At 39.4% G+C, this 19,317-nt stretch overlaps 1 protein-coding gene across 17 annotated transcripts in view; it reads right to left on the bottom strand.

Moving 5' to 3' along the window:
- The window catches only part of SCEL (sciellin), a 273,404-nt gene that overhangs the window by 88,569 nt on the left and 165,518 nt on the right, over positions 1–19,317 (bottom strand). For 10 of the 17 annotated variants that reach the window (XM_070520024.1, XM_044779842.2, XM_070520025.1 and 7 more), the window contains exons 1-4: positions 16,606–16,756; positions 10,249–10,347; positions 1,674–1,735; positions 322–439 (exon numbers count right to left, since the gene is read on the bottom strand). In XM_070520024.1, the coding sequence (XP_070376125.1) occupies positions 322–439; positions 1,674–1,716 (161 nt within the window). In that variant the 5' untranslated portion in view covers positions 1,717–1,735; positions 10,249–10,347; positions 16,606–16,756. Of the gene's footprint in view, positions 1–321; positions 440–1,673; positions 1,736–3,908; positions 3,977–10,248; positions 10,348–11,131; positions 11,238–16,605; positions 16,762–19,317 lie in introns of those variants that run through there. The other 7 variants (XM_070520021.1, XM_070520022.1, XM_070520020.1 and 4 more) reach the window with 6 other exon arrangements.

Below are 19,317 nucleotides of genomic sequence, written 5' to 3'. Positions count from 1 at the left end.
TAGCTTTTCGGAAACTGGAAAGCCATGTTTTCTTTTCAGTTTCTCAAGTAGGCACAAATGTCTATTCCAGTTATAACAATGAAACCCTGCTTTCTCTCACTAATGACTCACATTCTCTTAGCTATGTGAATATTAAAACTGGTAGCTATTCTTGAAAATATGATATAACAAATTTATGCTTGCTAAATTTTCCCAAAAATTAGGCCATGCAACAAAGTGTTTTAGAAGGAGAGTATGTGCTTTTCAGATGGCCATTAGCTTCCAAAACAGAGAATGGCTCTCTCTGCTCATCCACCTTCCCCCCTCTCCATACCCTCTTACCTTTCTTCTTCAGGACGTTTCTTTATCCAGCTGTTATCCTGTAAGAAAGTCCTTCTTTTGTTCATCTCAAGAAAGCCCTGCTGCCTCAGTGTGGTCCCCTGAGTGGTACTCTTCATATCTATCAACAGAAAAATGAAAACCTGGGAGATGTAATTGCCTGGAGTTGAGTGTGGGTTTGTTAACCTGGAAATCTCGAGACGCACATCTGATGGGCCAGCATCAATCTTCTAGGCTGGCAAGTCCAGTACTGTTTCAAAGTAGGACATACCAGCAAGAAAGAAGAAATCCCACACCCCATCATCAAAGATAACATATAAAACTGCTCAGGTGCCAACTGAAACTGCCAGTGCAGCTCATGAGGTCCCATCTGGCACCTGGGAATGTAGACCCACAGGCCTGGGATAAACTAAGCCAGGGTTTAGTGGGTTGGTCATTTTTCTTCTTTTTTTTACAAACTTGATTTTTTTTTTATTGAGTTCCTAATAGTTTACACCGATGTGAGATTTCAGTTGTACATTATTTCTTGACTGTCACCACATAAGTGCTCCCCCTCACTTCACTCCCCTGTGCCCACCCCCTTCCCCTGGTAACCACTGAACTGTTTTCTTTGTCCATGTGTTTGTTCATATTCCACATATGAGTGAAATCATCTGGTGTTTGTCTTTCTCAGTCTGGCTTATTTCGCTTAGCATAATTCCCTCTAGGTCCTTCCATGTTGTTGCAAATGGGATGATTTTGTCTTTTTTTATGGCTGAGTAGTAGGGTTGGTCATTTTACTCAAAAAGAAACACACCTCAGAAGTACACACAGGACTGTTTGTTGTACCTGGTAAATAACAGTCAATAAGTCCTGGTGCATTTCACTACAAATAACTAATTCTTTGATCTCATGAGAGCAAGCAGCATAGAAGGTCACAGGTAAGAAAGGGCATTTTTATTGATTAAAATAATATATTTAAATTGCAATTACATGAGTTAAAACTGTGGCACTTTTTTTTTTCTTAAGCCTAACTTAAGCAATGCTAATTAAATTAGACTGTTGCTTCTAAGCTTTCAATATCTATATAAAAGAATTAGGGGGCCAGCCCCAGTTGCCTAGTGATTAAGTTCAGCATGCTTTGCTTTGGCTTCCTGGATTGGGTTCCTGGGAGCCAACTTACACCACTCTGTTAGCAGCCATGCTGACATACTAAAAAGTAGAGGAAGATTGGCACAGGTGCTAGCTCAGGACAAATCTTCCTCAGCAAAAAAAAAAAAAAAAAAAAAAAACCCAAAACAAAAGAACTAGGACCTTTGAGTTGTTTTTCCTGGATTTTTAAGTTTTCTGAGTAAGAGAAACATCATCTACATTACCATTTCCTGTAGGAGATGTTTTTCTCAAGGTAAAATTGGACATGCTGCCTTCCGGTAAGGATCTAAAAAAAAAATAGGGGTGGGGAAAACACAACAATGACTCTAAGAATCTACAAGTGACTCTTTCTTTGCTGACAAGACACATTCTTCAATGACATTGACAAAGTCACATGATCTGGTATAATGAATACACGACATAAAGTGTCCCCTAGGAATCTTAGAGTCCATCTATCCCAAAGAATTTATTTTATAGATGAAGAACACCAAGAGTGTTTAGTGTCCCTAATGTTATATAACAAGCAATTAGCTGAATCAGGTCATCAATTAATTCATTTATTCAATCAATAAGTAAGCAGGGGCCAGCCCCGTGGCCAAGTAGTTAAGTTCACATGCTCCACTTTGGCGGCTCAGGGTTCCACTCGTTTGGATCCTGGGCACGGACCTATCACCGCTCATCAAGCCATACTGAGGGGGGAGGAGGAAGAGGAGGAGGAGGGGGAGGAGGAGGAGGAAGGGGTGGGGGAGGAGGAGGAGGAGGAGAAGAAGAAGAAGAAGAAGAAGAAAAGAATGGCAACAGATGTTAGCTTAAATGCCAATCTTTAAAAAACAAAGTTTAAAATAAATAAGTATTGAGTGTCTGGCACTGATCCAGGAACTGGGGGGGAAAAGATGAGTAAGGCAAGTGTCTGGTCAGGTCAGTAGGGAGACAGAGACATGGAGCTGACTGCACAGTATGCAGGGTGCCCTGGGAATCTCGTCAGCCCTTCCCTAGGGAAGCCAGAGTGAACCCAGGCAACTGATGTGTGATCAGAAGGGAAGTAGCCAGAGGCAAGGAAATCACAGATCTGGGGAAACACGGGTGATTTTAGGCAACCACTGCATGGGAAAGCCCAAAGTTTCTTCGCTATGACCAACTGCTACGATTAGACTGTTAGGGAGTTGAGGGGAGCCACAGTCCCAGTTTGCCCGGGACTGACTGGGTTTCCAGAGCTGCATTTTGACTGTGAATCCTAGGTACCTTTGCTTTCATGGCCTTCTTTCTCACACACACACACACTTAAAAATTATATTTTATGACTGTGTTAGTATAAAGATGAATAATAATCCAGCCTGGCTCTATTACTATATATTCATTATTATTATAATATTCATTTTTTCTTCTGCTGTTAGAAGGAATTGAAATTGGAACCCTTTTGTAGACCCCTAAAGGTATTGTGGACCCCAGGCACTGTCTTTTCTGCTTAACAAATAAATCAGTTGGCCCTGGGTTTCCCTGAATGTGAGCCTTCCAGTTTTAAAACCAGGGAAGTCCCGGGCAAACACGATGGCTGGTCACGCTAGGTGGGGTATCACATTTTTTTGCAGAGCCCATACACAACCAGACAGTGTATGGAATGTTAGATGGAAATTAGATCTCAAGTCAGAAGCAAGTGCTAGGCTCAGCTCTATCGCATCCACGTTCTACAATTGAACCACTTAATCTCCCTGTAAAATGGGCTAATGAAACCTGCCATCTATTTTATAAGGTTGTTGTGATGATCAAATAAATAATGTATGCAAAAAATCACTGTAAGCTATCAATGCTATTCGGACTTACAGCAGTATTATCAGACAGCTGTTTATACGTATAACTTGGGGGTTCTGAAAGCCCTCATCTCCAGCCCTCTCATGCAAAACTATCTCCTACAATAACTCACCCACCATAGGACCTGAAGTGGTGAAGATCCATTCCTTTGGATGAAGGCATTGTTTTCCCTGGGGGCACCTTTTAGCATGTCAATTCCCCTAAAGTTGGTGAGAAGGGGAAGCTGTTGGTGCCCAGACCATTTTCCAGACTCGTGCTCGTGCTTCAGGGCTGCAGGCTCAAGCTGGACCTCCTCCGGAGATTGGCCCTCAGCTGGTGGGGCTGCCTGTCTACACATGCTCCCCATGCACTACAACCTGCATCCAGTGACTGCCTGATCTGGAATAGACAGATGAGTCTCTTGCCTCAAAGTAGAGCAATTCTGCAGGTGATTTGTGCTTCAGAGCTCACTGTGGGATCAGACTGAAGCTAGACCAGCAGAAAGCAGATCCTGCTCAGCTCCTTCCCTTGCCACCCCTTCCTGCTTCCTTTTCTCCTTTCCCCAGAGAGCACACCCTCAGTAAGTCACAGATGCCCCAATTCCTCTCAGACACTGCTTCAAGGGAACGCAACCTAAGACTGCCGACCGCTGTAATCAGTCACAGCATTACCTTCACAGAGACCAGCAGCTGTGCACTCCACTGATAGCTGAGAGTCTGAAGGGTTAGTGAAGTTAGAAAGATCTGCATCTAAAGGGTGCTATTTACTGACGTGTCACCTTGAGTGTGTTATAGGCCATCTCCCTCATCTGTAAAATGAGATGAAATATGGCTGTTTTGAGGATCAAATTAGATGACATATATAAAGTGTCTAATTATTGCCCAACACACAGTAGGTGCTCAATAATTCTTAACTTCATGCCTTGGAAAGCAGAGCAAAGACATAGGGGAGGTATGATTGGGGGTGGGGAGGGGATGGAACAGCCTTGAATTTGGGCCACTGGGCACACAGGGAGTGTGGGGCAGCCCCTGGCTGGCTATGCTGGGGGATTGCTTAAACTTTGGCTGAAAGGGGAGGAAAAGAGACATGTAAAGACAATCGTCAATCTCAACTACTTGTACACTTCTTCTCAGTCTGGCCCCTCTTCTCTGGGTTCTTGGCTAATCTATTTCCTGTTTCTAAATGGGCTCTGATAAATTCTTTCCCTGAGCTAGTAAAGACCTGGAGAGTTCGCAGCTGATTGAGCTGGGATTCTGAGGTGATCAAAATGCTGAGTATATCTGATGATGCATTTGTAGACATTGCACATTTGATCGTGAGACAAGGGGCAGGGTAAACAGAGAGAAGGCATTTTACAATTATCTTGTATATTTGTCTCTCTCTCCTAAAAGGCTGAGAGTGTCCTGTGGGCTAGGCCTGAGTCTTTCCCTTATATATTTTCAGCATCTGGGGCAGAGCAGGCACTCCCTAGGTGCTTGTTATGGGCTGAATTGTGTCCCTCCAAAATTCATATGTTGAAGCCCTAACCCCCGATACCTCAGGATGTGACTATATTTGCAGACAGAGCCTTTAAAGAGGGCAAGTTGAAACAAGTCTGTTAGGGTGGGCCCTAATCCCATCTGCTGGTGACTTTATAAGAGGAAAAATTTGCACACACAAAGAGACACTAGGGATGTGGGTGCACAGAGAAAAGTCCATGTGAGGACACAGAGAGAAGGCAGCCATCTGCAAGTCAAGGAGAGAGGTCTCGGAAAAAATCAAGCTTACTGACACCTTGATCTTGGACTTCTAGCCTCCAGAACTGTGAGACAATAAATTTTATTGTTTAAGTCAACCAGTCTGTAGTATTTTATTATGGCAGCCCTAGCAAACTAACAGAGAACTTATGGAAAAAGTGATTTAATCATTCCCAAAATAGCTAAGTCATTCAAAGAGCTTCGTGCCACACTATCTCTGACCTCCGCCCATTATGTTTTCAGTTATCCTACTGCATGGGGCAATTGCCAATAGCATTAATATCTGTTAGTTGAGCACCTGTTCTGAAGAGGGTACCGCACAAGCACTGTCTCTCATCCTTAAATAAAATCTGCAAGGTAGCTATTGTTACCTCCATCTCCCAGATAAGACAACGGAAGCTCAGGGAGACTATGCCCAAGGTGTAGAGGCAGAATTTGGCTTCTAAACCAAGCCAACTCCTTCCTTAGCAGCCAATGATAATGCTCACCATGGGTGATTTGCAAGACTAGACCAGAGCCCTGGCACTAGAGTGAGAGAGGGGAGGGAGACAGCAGGGGTTACCTGACTCTTGATATCTCACTCTTTGGAAGTCGCCTGAGTTCTGCTTCCAGTGCCTGACAGCAAGAGAAGCATGGCAGCCTCTCAAGGAATCATTGCAGCAGACAAACCCTCACAGAGCAGACTTCTCTCGGTCGTCCCTTATATTCCCTTAGTTATAAATATATGTCCACAAACAAGAGTTATAGCAAGATTATTCATAACAGCCAAAAAATAGAAAAAACTCAAATGTCCACCAACAAATGAATGGATACATAACGTGTGGTACATTCATACAGTGAAATATGACTCAGCAATAAAAAGGAATAAAGTACTGATAAGTGCTACAATATGGATGAAGTTTGAAACATGCTAAATGAAAAAAGCCAGACAAAAAGACAACGTATGTACGATTCCATATGGCTGTTGTCTTTTAGATTCTCCTTGGTCTGCTACACATATCCCACCTCAACTCTCCTCCCAAGCCAGGCTTCTGCTGCCCCTCTAGGTTCTGCTGGGCAAGGAGAAAAGTTAATAATAACACTTTAGCTGATTTTATAGTAATTTATAATTTATCTCATTTGGTTTCCACAACAACGTTTTAAGAGTTATATATATAACCCCTTCTTTGCAGAGACTCGGCTCCAGTAGCTAATGAGTGGCAAAGCTGGGACTGACCCTGAAGCTTTCTAGCTTGAGGCTCGTCACTTTTTCCTCTGTGTCAGGGACTGCCAGATGGTCAGCACTTCCTGCAGAGAGTTGGATAGAGAAAAGCAGGTATCTCTTCTTTACCTTACATTCAGGACTGGCTCTAACCAGATCCAATCTCCTGCTAGAGGGTCTGATATTTTCATGCCTTTGGTAGCAAGGCATTCTCCAGAAGGCCTAGTTAAATGGAGTCAAATGAGATAAGACATCTAAACAAGCTCACAGCCCTTAACTCTTTCTCCCTGCCAATGACTAGCCTCTGGTATCCTATAAACACCTCAGTGACTCCACCCCAGAGCCTCTGGGATACTTTCTAGGAATAGCTTCCAAGGAACCCACTCGCTTTCTCTTGGACATCCCAGTTTTACCTTGTTGGCTCTTATGTGAAAGTCAGCTGGAAGAACTTGGCCTTCTACACTTCACCCTTCCCCTTCTCTGAAACTAAGATGCCATGCAGAAGGTAGGAGCAGCTGTCTTGGAACCACGGACAAACCACAAGGACTAAAGGCACACACTGAGAATGGCAGAGCAGGAAGTAAGAAGGAGCCTAGTTCCTGGACAGTATCGTACAGCTGCCACAATAGTCCTGGATTATCTATCTCTGGACTTCTCTTTGCAAGAGAAAAATAAACCTCCTAGTTTGTTCAGGAGATTGCTTTACCATATTTTTGTTTCTCAAGTTTAATGCTTTTCCCACCTGTTACAAGGCCATTGTGGAACAAATAGAAGGTCTAAAATCCCATGGTGGTCTAGAAAATATAAGATATTAGTGACTCTTCTATTAATGAAACATTATCGTAATGTTTAAATAAAACATTATTTCTGGGGCTGGCCCAGTGGCATAGCAGTTAAGTTCGCGTGCTCTGCTTCGGTGGCCCAGGGTTCACCAGTTTGAATCCCGGGCATGGACCTACGCACTGCTTATCAAGCCACACTGTAGTAGGCATCTCATATATAAAGTAGAGGAAGATGAGCATGGATGTTAGCTCAGGGCCAATCTTCCTCAGCAAAAAGAGGAGGCTTGGTGGTGGGTGTTAGGTCAGGGCTAATCTTCCTCAAAAATAAATAAATGAATGAATAAAAATAAAATATTATTTCCAGTGATATATGTGTTCAATGTTCCTAGCAAAAAGGATTACTTGTTGAGTCCCCACTATGAGCCACGTGATTTATGCACATTATCTTATTTAATCTTTTCAGGTGAGAACTATTATCCCTAATTACAGGAACACATAACTCAGAGGAGTTAAATAACCTCCCCAACATCACTCAGTAAGTGTCAGAACCAGGAACTGTAATTAGGTCTATATCACCACAATGCCAGGGCTCTTTCCACTACATGACGCTATATTTCACTCAAAGTACCATGTGATATAGCCAACACCAACACTCAGGGAAATGCCCTGGAGTCCCAAAAGATGGAAAATAATAGCAGAGTAGCTGGGAGGAGCAGCAGTAATGAATGGCTACTCCAACATCCCTGGATGGCTCAGCCTTGAGCCTCACCCCTCCTGGGGCTACACTGAAGTCACGAGTGGCCTGGCACTAATCCTGACCAGACTACTTCCCTGTTTCTATCTCCCTACTAGATAGTTTGATAATGTTTTATACTCTTTCCTAGCCCCTTGTGGTCCATTGACACAAGGTAAATGAGAAGGGAAAAGATAATGTACTCTACTGTCAAGTGATAATGGTTTAATAAGTATGTAGGAGTTTGTTTTTAATTAAAATGGCTAATATTGTGGGAAAATAAATTTTTTCTCATCAAATCTACATGTTTTTCCTTACTCTCCAACACAAACTCCCTCAGCTCTGTCTGCACATGTTTTTTCCCTTAGGACCCATTGGCCGTGTCACCCTAACCATCTTGTCGGCCCATTTGGTGGCCCCGGAAGCATTTCTAGAAGCTCCAATTTAAAATCTCTAAGGTGAAGCCCCTATCTCATCAACCTCTAATGCCACAGAAATTTCACTGCAATGGACCTCTTTCCATCTTGCCCAGAATGTAAAGAAAACTTTTTATACGTGGATATTTCTTGTACTGTTATTAAAAATAGATCAATAACATATGTCTCTGTGAATAATACCCTTTTTAAAAATATCCTTTTTTAGAGTGGATTAGAGATTATCAACCTCTCAAATTTGTAGTGTCAAAAAATATATGCAGCAAAATCTTTTATTTATGTCATTCTTCAAAGAAATTACTTATTTCAGAGACTGAGGTTATCCTGAGTTTCAGATCTACTCAACACCCAAATAATGACACCTTAGTAGCCTCAATTTAGCCAACTGAACTTTCTAAGTGCCATCTTTCAGTTTCATTCTAATTAACTTTTTAAATTCTCACAAGAAAGATGAAACTCTAATCTTGGCCCCTATAAAAAGCTATTACCTGTACACATGCCTAACAATAGCCGACACCAGCAATTGTATTTTAAGTGTGGAACATTATATGTAAAAGTTGCCTGTCTTTATTATGCTTGGAACTAGAAAAATGTTTCCCTTTAAAACATTGAATGCATAGGTGAAAAACTCTGATGTGAAATCATGATATCAAAGTCAGTAAGGGTAGTGGAAAAAAGACTTTTCAACTTCTGGTCCATCTTTCATTTCCTCTTTGCAGCCAAACACCAGAAGGAGCTGGTTTTTACTCACTACCTATAGCTTCCACCCAAAGATATCTGTCTGTCTTTAGATTTTAGATAAAACCACTCTACTTAAATTCTGAATCACAAAACCAATCAACTTTATTAGTTCTCTTTGGATACATTTGAAACTATCAAGCATCCTCTATTTTTTAAATTTGTCTTTTCAGCTTCTCTCCATCTTCACATGGTTTTTCTCAATATCCTTCAGTGTCCTCTATTTTTAAATAATAGCACTTCCATGGGAGCGTTAGGGTCCATTAGGTAATCGATCCACTGCTCCCCTTGCCCAGTGCCAGCCCCAGCTGTCCTGTCCCAACTCCAGGAATTCCCTGGGCCGCCTCCCAACTAAACCACAATCTTCTTCTTCATCTTATGGGTCCTCTTGACAAAAAGACTTTGCAGATCTCACTCATCCCTTCCCACCCCAGGACAAAATGCCTCTTGACTTACCTAATAATATCTTTACCACTCTCTGCTAATTTTCTCTTAAGAAAGATAGTGTGAGCAAAGAAACTGGAATGGGGTGGTGCATACAGGAAAGAGAACAGGAGAAATAAAACATAAAAGAAAAAGAGGAGGAGCAGAAAATAGATTAACAAAATAGAGGATGAGACACGAAAAGAGAAAAAACAAGAAAGAATTCAGTTCTGACTGCTGATATCTTGGATCTCGTGATAGTTATAGCTATATTGGGCTTAGATTTTATACGTTGTATCTCATTTAAAACCCGCATAATGCTTTAAGGTTGACACTATTATCATCCTCATTCTACGCCTAAGTGAAACTTTATGGTGAATGATTTCAATGAAGTCAGAGTCGTTTTGCAGGCAGGGCAGGAGTTGGAAATGTGGACAGTGGGTGAAACTAGTTCTTTCTGGACAGACAGAGGCATTAGGATGAGTAGTTTGCCTGTGGTTACATAGCTAGCACACAGTTGGGATTCCAACCCAAATTATCCTGACACCACAGTTCCTGTCCCAGAAACCCAGGAAACAAAAAAAGGCCAACAGGTGGAAAGTTACTAGACCGAAAAGAAAGGTTGAGAAGAATGATATTCCCTTCGCGTAGAGATTCAAAATGGACCTCAACCAAGAGCAAGACTTGGAGCAGACTTTCTTTGATCATTTTACCAAAGGATCATGAGACCAGCACAGAGTCATAATTGGATATTTTACCTGCTCCCAGATCTTCCAATCAATTTATGAAGCTTCTAATATACTTATGTAAATTGATATCTTTATGGAAAAGACCAAATGTAAGTAGCTGCCTAGAGGAAATCTCTATAGTGATGGAAAGTATTAAAAAGCCAACATAGAATAAGGAAAGAAATACAGCAAAATTACCTAGAAAATGGCATATGCACAAACTCTGGTGGTATTACCTTGGTGTATGAAAAATTCCTGAGAGTTTCACGGCCCACTAATAATGCCAGATTCACCAGTATTTGTTAACAGAAATGACTGGTAACAGGGAAAACCACCTAAGAAGTGGAAAAGAACAAATGCTGTAAAACCATTTTCAGTAGAAGAAGAGGAGCCCAATAATTACAAACCAATGAACAGAAGTATTACCTCCTGGGAGATAAATAAAACAACCCATCAAACAACTAATTATCACCTAAGAGAACATGAAATATTACATAAGGAGAAAACAAATAGGGCTTCATGAAGTTTAAATATTAACAAGTCCATTTAAATTAATGGACTGTGTTTAGCCTGAATATGCAATGTAGAAGGAAATCCAGTAACTATCAAACTGGTAAAGACTCATTTAGCCTGCTGCAATGCTTAGAAATTGGCTAGTTCTTTAGTCTCATGGCCTCACAGTCTGTGCTTAGCATTGGGAAACTTGCTTACTGATGGCGAAACAGTTCAGAATGTAGCACAAATGAAATCTTTTAGCTAGCCAGAGGTCTATATGCTACCAATTTTCTGAGTCTGAGGAACCACCAACCATAAAATTTTCTCCCTGTTGGTTCTTGTTTTTAATATAAGACCTTCACCCACTCATTTCCACAACCTATCTTTTCTGCAGAATGATAACATCAAGTTTCAGCATGAAGAGTCTTACTCTCTGGGGCAATTATCTATTTCATTTTAAAAAGACAATGGTCTAATGTTCATTAATAAAAATGTTATTTAATAAAAATTATGTATCACCTGAGCCCCTCATAGGGTATTTCCAGTTCAAGCTGAAAATATTTGTTAAATGAGTGAAAACTCAAATCTTGACTACAGACTATGAGGCAAAACGCTGTTAGTTACCTTAAATACTTTATCATATTTCATATTCACAACACTGCTGTCACGTAGTCATTCTTGATTCCAATTTTACATAGTATAATCTTTCTCGTTATATTGGTAATACGTGCTCATTATAGAAAATAGAAGAAAGCATAAAGAAGAAAATAATCAGATAACTTTCATCAATCATTGTTATTTTCCTCCAGGATTATTCTTTGCCAATAGACCTACTGATACATATTTTTTTACTGGCATTTGAAAAATAATTAAATAATTCTTTCTGCTGCAAATACAAAATATATCATCTTATGGGTCTATTTATCAATATAATGTAATTCCTCTGATGTTTCCAACAGAACCATACACAAAATCTTTGACCACATCTCCAATTATTTCCTTTGGATGGATCCCTAGAAGTGAAATTACTTACCAAGGGGTATAACTTCTAAAATGTTATTGATCCCTATTGTCAAATTTCTTTTCATAAACTTTATACCAGTTTATACCAGTTTAAATCTACCAGCAGCATATGAGTGTCTATATATCTGCCAGCACTTAAAATGATCATTTCTTAATCTCTTTAATAATTTAATACGAGAAAGCAGAGTCATTTTGCTTCAACTGCATATTTTCATCATTTTACTGGTCATTTTATTTACTTTGTGACTTCTCCATTGACTATTATTATAGATTTATTATTGCTTTCTTACTTTCTTTACATATCAGAAACATTCATCTTTACTTTCTGAGTTTTTCATTTAGCTCCCAATTCCGATTTTTTTTTTGATTGGCGGCTTTTAATTTTGTATTCTCCTTTCTTGTTATGAATCCTTCCACTCTTTAAAAATCTCTGTAGACCATCCATGAAACTTCTTTCTGACTTAAAATCCAAGCAATTGCCAAGTCCTACGATTCTACTCCTACATATCTCTTGATTGTATTTCTTTCTGTACTCAAGCTACCTATTCAAGTTATCATAATCTCCTTAGCATCTTAATGGTTTCCTAGCTATAGTCCCAGTCTCTAGATTTACTCTCTTCTAATCCATTCTTACTGGTGCCAAAGAAGACACTCCTCGCGTAACACTCTTCAATGATGCTCCATTTCTGTCAGGATGAAATCCAGATTTTAACAAGGCTGACAAGTCTATACTCTCCAGCCTCATTTATCCCCACTCTCCATTCCTCATTCAACTCTAGCTGCAGTTACAATGAGTCACTCCAGTTCCTCGAGCGTTTCATCCTTTTTATCACCTTTAGCTTGTTGCTCACTCTACGCCCTGTGCCTAAAACATTCTCCTTTTTGAGCTCTCCTTACCCTTTGTTCTCTTTTCAGGAAAAACTTCTATTCATCCTTCATGTCACACATTATATATCCTCTCAGAAGCATTCAGTGACACTATCCTAACCTGCCCGCATCCCTACCTACCCAGGCTAAGTTTAGGGTCCTACTGAGTGCTCAAATAGCAAAAAGTACCTCTCCATAACAACACTTACTATATGGATTGCCCATTTGTGTGGCTGAGTATTCTTCCCCCATCCCCAACACACACACACAGACACACACACACATGCATTATAAATCTTGGGGGCTGTAACTAAGACTGTCTTCTCCAGACCTGTATTTCCAGAGCTTATTACAGTATCTAATGCATAATTAGTTCTAGAGAAATATTTGTTGAACAATGAGATTAAATATTTAAGCTTATCTTTCTAATTTTTAAAAAATATTTTCTTGTTACAAGGAAACTCTAATCCATATGGATTTATTTTGCTAATGGTGAAATGAATACCTCTCCCATTGATATATGATTCTTCCTTTGTCACATATTAAATTCTTCCATATTTTAGAACATGCCTCATGGCTGTTTGTTTTATTCCAGAAATCTGTGTTTAGTTTCTTACAGTAGAAACAAACTATTTTGATTATTGTCTTTTTATAATATATTTTATATCTAGTGCAAGCATGCCTCATTAATTTGCTTTGTAGAATTCTACCAGCTATTCTCACTCATTCACTTCTTTCAGATAAACTTTAAAAATTATTTTCTCAGGTTCCAAAATAAATGTTCTATTGGAAATTTTTATTGGAATTACATGAATCCTATAAAAAGGTTTGGGAAGAGCTGACATTTATGATACTCAATTGTCCATCCAGGAAAAATACTCAAAGAAGCTTTTACTCAAGAAAGTCTTTATGCCTTACAGTAAACTTTTGTGATTTTTTTTATCCAGGTCCTACATTTTTCTTGCAGAGAGTTTTTTCTTGATATTTTATATCCCTTTGTGTTATGGTGAAATAGTCATATAATATACGTCACATTATGTCATATGATATGTATATTATATAATACTTTATATATTATATACACTATATATAATATATATACATTATATATAATACGTAAAATAGATAAAATTCAGTAAGAATCCTAAATTTTCCCTTTATCCATTGGTGCTGTGAGGTAAGCATGATCATATGTTACCCTTGGTCATAGTGGAGTCATGATTAAATCCAAGTTTATCTGGATTCCCTCCCTGCACTTTTTTCAATATGAATTCCTTTCAAACTTTTACCTAATGACAGAAGAGAAGACACTGGAAAGGAGTGAGGAGAGAGAAGGCTTGTAGGAGCAGTTTTCTCCAAAACCCCTTAACTAAAGTTGGCTCCCGATGCCTATGGCCCATGCTTATCCTGTGGTTTCTGTGCATTCTTTGCAATACTGCCACAGTTCCCCGAGATGGATGTATCCTAGTTTGAAAAGTATGGTCTATAGTTCACTATTTTCTCCCAGGAAGTTCAATGGAAACTCAGTCACATTTTAGGGCAGGGAAACTTAGATTTAGAGATAAAGAATAAATTATTTAGATGCTTAGCGCTCTCAAGTATACAATTACAATGAGTATTCAGGACTAGTGGCTCTCATGTCTAGAAGTGAGATGGCTGTCATTAATGGATATCTATAAAATTCGTTCTTTCAATTAATAATCACAATAAAAGCATGTTTCACATCAGTAAAAAAGTTTAGCAACTAACATAAAATGCAAATCTAATAACTGTAGCTGTCATGTGACAAAGCATCCATTTGAGGAAGGGACTTTCCAAAATTCTAAAATTAAATGGGTTTTCACAACAGTAAACTGGACATAATTAAAGATATTTCATAAAAACTTTTGATTAAAAAGTGAACTTTGAGCAACTGCAGACAGGTTCACATCAATTAATACATAAAACCCTTATCTCAAAGTTCTCAGCAAGAGAAAGGGGAAAAGTTTCAATAAATGGCCTAGAAGCAGAATTATGTCAGTAGACAAGCTGTGTGGGACCAGCAAAGATTTCCCATGGGCAGCTGCTGGCCAAGGACTTTATCACTTCCCTCTTGAAGAATGCTTCGAGTTAATGCCCAAATCATACGGGAAACTATCAGTTAAATCATGTTTGCATAAGTTGACTGCTTAGTGAATTATATGCGGTTCATTCCACAGTTTGAGTTCAGTCATTCAAAACATATCCTCTTTGTTTTGTTTACAAAGTCCTCAGGAAAATGAATCTCTCAGGTATTTCAGTCAAAATTCCAGTGGTTAGAGAAGACAGCCAGATAAGCAGCACCTGTGGAATGATAGTGAGGTGAGGGGTGTGCCTCACTGGGGGATTGGGTGTACCACAACCTACACACACATACCACACCACCTTCCCACAGAGAGGCTGATGGCTCCTGAGATTAAACCCCCATGAATATAATAAAAAACAAGACTGACTCCACAAACCACAAATTAAAAACGTATCCCATTATGTTATAGTCATACCATACACACTATAACAACAGTTTCAGGTACTACTGGATAAGGAAATTCTCATTTACATACCACTGTAGTCCTTTTATAAAGCCAGAAGGAAGCTCATTTATTACTATTCCATATTTTACGTGGAAAAATTTGAAAAATCATTGAGAAAATTCAGGTGATCTGGCTTCTCATTCCATTACTGTTACTAGGATCCTGGCAAAGTTACTTAGAATTTATACTTCTGTTGTCCTCATCCAGAGAATTCATAAGTTAGACTAAATAAGCCTATGCTCCATTCCAAGTGAAAATCTGTGTCAATTGGACCTACGATTAACAAGACGCTAAAATTTTAATTAAAATCCTGGCCTGTTTATCTGCATTCTCTGTCTATCCTGACATTTAGAATCAACTAAATGTCTTACTAAAATTTTTGATGATGTCATATCTCAGTTTTCTCAGATTGATTTTTTTCAGTACTTGAAACACTGGAGTACAGCAAATATCAGAAAGACCATATCTGCATTATAAACTGTGGAAGTGAAAGCCAGTTTTAAATTTGATCATATTTCATTAAAAGTAAAATTATAATTCACAAATGCTATACTTTAGCTTACTGATTACTCTACATGTTTGAAAGCCAAGTTATAAAATTCTTTAGTAAACCCTTGGGAATCGAACTCCAAACCCCTGAGATGGCACATGACCTAGTCAGCAATGGGAAGCAACAAAAACTCTAGAACTAAAGGCAGAGCCGAGTGTGCTGTGGGGAACGCCCCTCTGGAAGACAGAGCTGCTAGCTGCAAACTGAGCGCCCCCTACGTTGGATTCCCACAGCTCTGTATCATAGATGGAAATGGTGGTTAAAAAAAGCAGGAGTCAGACAAGTCAGCTTAGCTATTAATTATAAAGGAAATCCTGGTTAAAATAACTTTTCCATTCTTATCAAAGGGCTTCCAAAACTGGTTTTTCAGGACTAGGATACGAATGGAGGTTGAAAATTGTCCCCATATCCCTTAATTAATTCTTAGGTTAGAACTCAGAATATAACACAGAAAAGTTGGCCAAATGCACACAGATCCCTGTGGGAAAACACACGCCCCCGTTTAAGCCCACCCTGCTTTATTCCTTAGTACATTCATGCAAAAAAAAAAAAAATGTGATTTTCTTATTTGGGGAAGATAGGGTGGAGAGGGTATGGTTTTGGCATCTCTCTCACAGCTCAGTGACTTGTAATGTTTTTAGCAGTCAAGAAAAAACAATAAGACTTATCCATAAAACAATAGAGTTCACATTTCACTAAAAGCATCATCTGTGAAAACAGGGAGGTCCTTTTAAAAAATGTTTTCATAGTCACTTGAAAAAATAGACCAGCAAGTGCCAGTCCCTTGACTTAAAGAACTGACTATCGTTATATGTGACAGGATTCACTAGCTGACAGCTCCCACACGGAACTCAAATAGGCTTTTATTTCTATGATGCCTGTAAATTCGTAAAATTGCCAAGAAGTTAAAAGCCATGCAATCTGAAATCACAACAAGGAACAGCAGAGCTGTTGACAAGCAGAACAGCCCGTTGGAAGCTGTGAAAATTTAACTGGAAAAAAGACAAAGTTAATACAGTCAGTTCTATTTTAATCATTTGCGAAGAAAACAGGGAAAGTTATACAAGTAAAGTAGATGTATTTATGTTTGCAAATATAATTAAACTTACCTCTCTTGAGCAGAAAACCAGGACTTTTTGTCTAAACAGCCTGCACTGATCCGACGTGGATCCAGCTGAAACAAATGTGTACCTGGAGTTTACTGCATGTGGTTTCCACCCCTACCTGACTGCGTTAATGAACAGTTCAGAGGTTTCTCCCGCAGTGGCTGAGTCACCCAGGGAGGAGGTGGGTGGTGTGAAAGAGGGTGTCACCTTGTGTAAATACCAATTCAATTAAAACAGGCTCACTCATGGACCTACTGTCTTTGGTGAATTCTTCAAATAATTTATGGCCTCGTTATGCCAAAAAAAAAAAATGTGCTTCTCTTATCACCCTTTTAGCTGATATCAACAATATGTACAACTATATCACTGACAAGTTGGCATGGTACCCAGCCTATTTTGGATTCTCCTTTAAAAAACAAAAAACTCATGGCAGGAGGAATCTCCATCTGCCCATAGTACCTGGAAGGCTGGGGCACAGATACACACAGAGGAAGTACACTGCTCAGAGGAACCAAGATCCCTTAGGAGAGAAAAATCTTTTGGAATCCTGGGATCAGGAAATATGTAAGGAATTTGTTACACAAATTCTACACACAGAATATTTTGTAAAACTGTCAGAGGAAAACCACATTCTGAAATGTAGGAATTCGGATCCTCATATAATTTCACCATATATAAAAATGTGAGAAGGATGGTTGAAACTTCTCTCACATCTGAGGAGGGCAGTAGACATCAGAGACAACACCTGCTTCTGGTGAGAGGAAGGAATAATGCAGAAGAGCCACCTAGCTGGGGGCTCCTATTACAGGTTCTGGAATGCACCTTCCATAATGGCCAGGAGGCTTTAAGAAAGCTTAGCAAATTTGGAACATTGCTGAGAGAAGCCGGGTCATTAGAATTTCCTGGGTCGCATTTATTCATCTGCCACACCAACAATTAACTAAATCCCCCCAGTTTCAAGACAGCTCCTGAAAACTACAGTCCAGCTGAGCTATGCCTATGGAGGGGACTATAACCAGAAATAGAAATGTTCAGCTTGGAAGGCATAGGCAATTGCAGTACACAATCATTATGAACGAGGACATCACTTCCTTAATGCGCCCATATCTGAGCTGAGTAATTTGAAAATCTAAAACGGAAAATGTTCTTCAAAAGTAAATCATATAGACATGTCTGTATAGCCCTTTTATGACATTTTATATATGCAAAATATCTTAGAAATATATTTTAAATTTCTCTGATGCCCATAAATGTTGATTGGATTAAGGCTGGATATTAATACTACAGATGAGAAACTTGAAAAACCAAGATATGACTTGGCTCAATTCAAAAAGTAAATCAGAAGTTATGTTCAGCATCATAAACAGTTTATATTCAGCAAAATAGAAGTTATATTCAGCATCACTCAGTATTCATTTAGCCAAATGAAGGGCTAACAATTTAAGAGCCAGTTTGTAGGGACAAGTAGTAACTTTACAGAATGTTTAAATGTACATTTTTGTCCTTCATAAAATACAGAATCAGAAAAATAAATTTTTACCTTATAATGAAATAAAATACTACCCAAGGTACATTCAAGGCTTTTGAGCTTACAAGCAATTATTTGTGCATGTAATTGAGAGTTTCTCTTATTTCACATACGAGGACCCCAAACCAAGTCACACCAGTGTCCTTTCATTTAGAACCAAATCTTTGATTCAAAAAAGAGCTAAGTCTAAACGCTTGGGCAAAATTCAGACCTCCTCATTGCTGAACAGACATTCAGCAAAAAGACTGTCAAAAGTTAAGAACCTCAAAATTTGAAGAGGTCAGATCAAGAATGTGCACAGGTGTGGAGGTGGCCAAATAACTTCATTTAGGCCTTGAACTGGGAAGCCTTGAGTATGTTTAGAATAACTTGACTTCACCACACCTATTTCTAGGGGAGTGTCGGAGTTCTTGAGGTCTCTTTAGAACATAAGCTCCTAGGCTGGGACAGCAAATGTTTTATCGCAGGTGCCCATGCCAGTTGCTTGGTGCTGGCTGCCTGGAGGGATGTGATGAGGTTTGTAAGGCAACTTTGGACTTACACAGGGGAGGGCCATGATTACTTAGCAGTGTCTGCCACAGGTCTCAGCTGGGGGAGTGTTTGCTGACTTGTCTCCTAAAAGAAGACAGTGCTTCTTCTCTGTTGTATCCAGTGAAACAATCAGGCAAAATGAGCACTTATTATGACATAATAATGAAAATAGCAAAACTTATATAACACTTTTAATGTGCCAGGTTTTGTTCTAATCACTTTTCACACATTAATTTAATAATTGTTATTAAATGATTGTTACCTCCTGCTGTGGTCTGAATGTATCCCCTCAAAATTCATATGTTGAAATCCTAACCCCCAAAGATGATGGTATTGGGTGGTGGGGCCTCTGGGAAGTGATTAGGTCATGAGGGTGGAACCCTAGGTCATATAAGTGTTCTTATAAAAGAGACCCTACAGAGCTTTCTAGCCTCTTCCACCACGTGAGAACACAGCAAGAGGGCCCAGACTAAGATGCAACATGAAGAGGGCCCTCACCCAACCATGCTAACACCTGATCTTGGACTTCCCAGCCTCCAGGACTATGAGAATTAAAATCTGGTTGTTTATAAGCTGGCCAGTCTGTGGTATTTTGTTATAGCAACCCAAATGGACTAGGACACCTCCTCGCCCCAGAGAGATGCCAAACTTGATGC

This window comes from Equus asinus, chromosome 11 (assembly GCF_041296235.1).
Source record: "Equus asinus isolate D_3611 breed Donkey chromosome 11, EquAss-T2T_v2, whole genome shotgun sequence".
Lineage (NCBI taxonomy): Eukaryota > Metazoa > Chordata > Mammalia > Perissodactyla > Equidae > Equus > Equus asinus.
The sequence above is the reverse complement of the archived record's forward strand: the minus strand, read 5'-3'. Positions and strand labels throughout refer to the sequence as shown.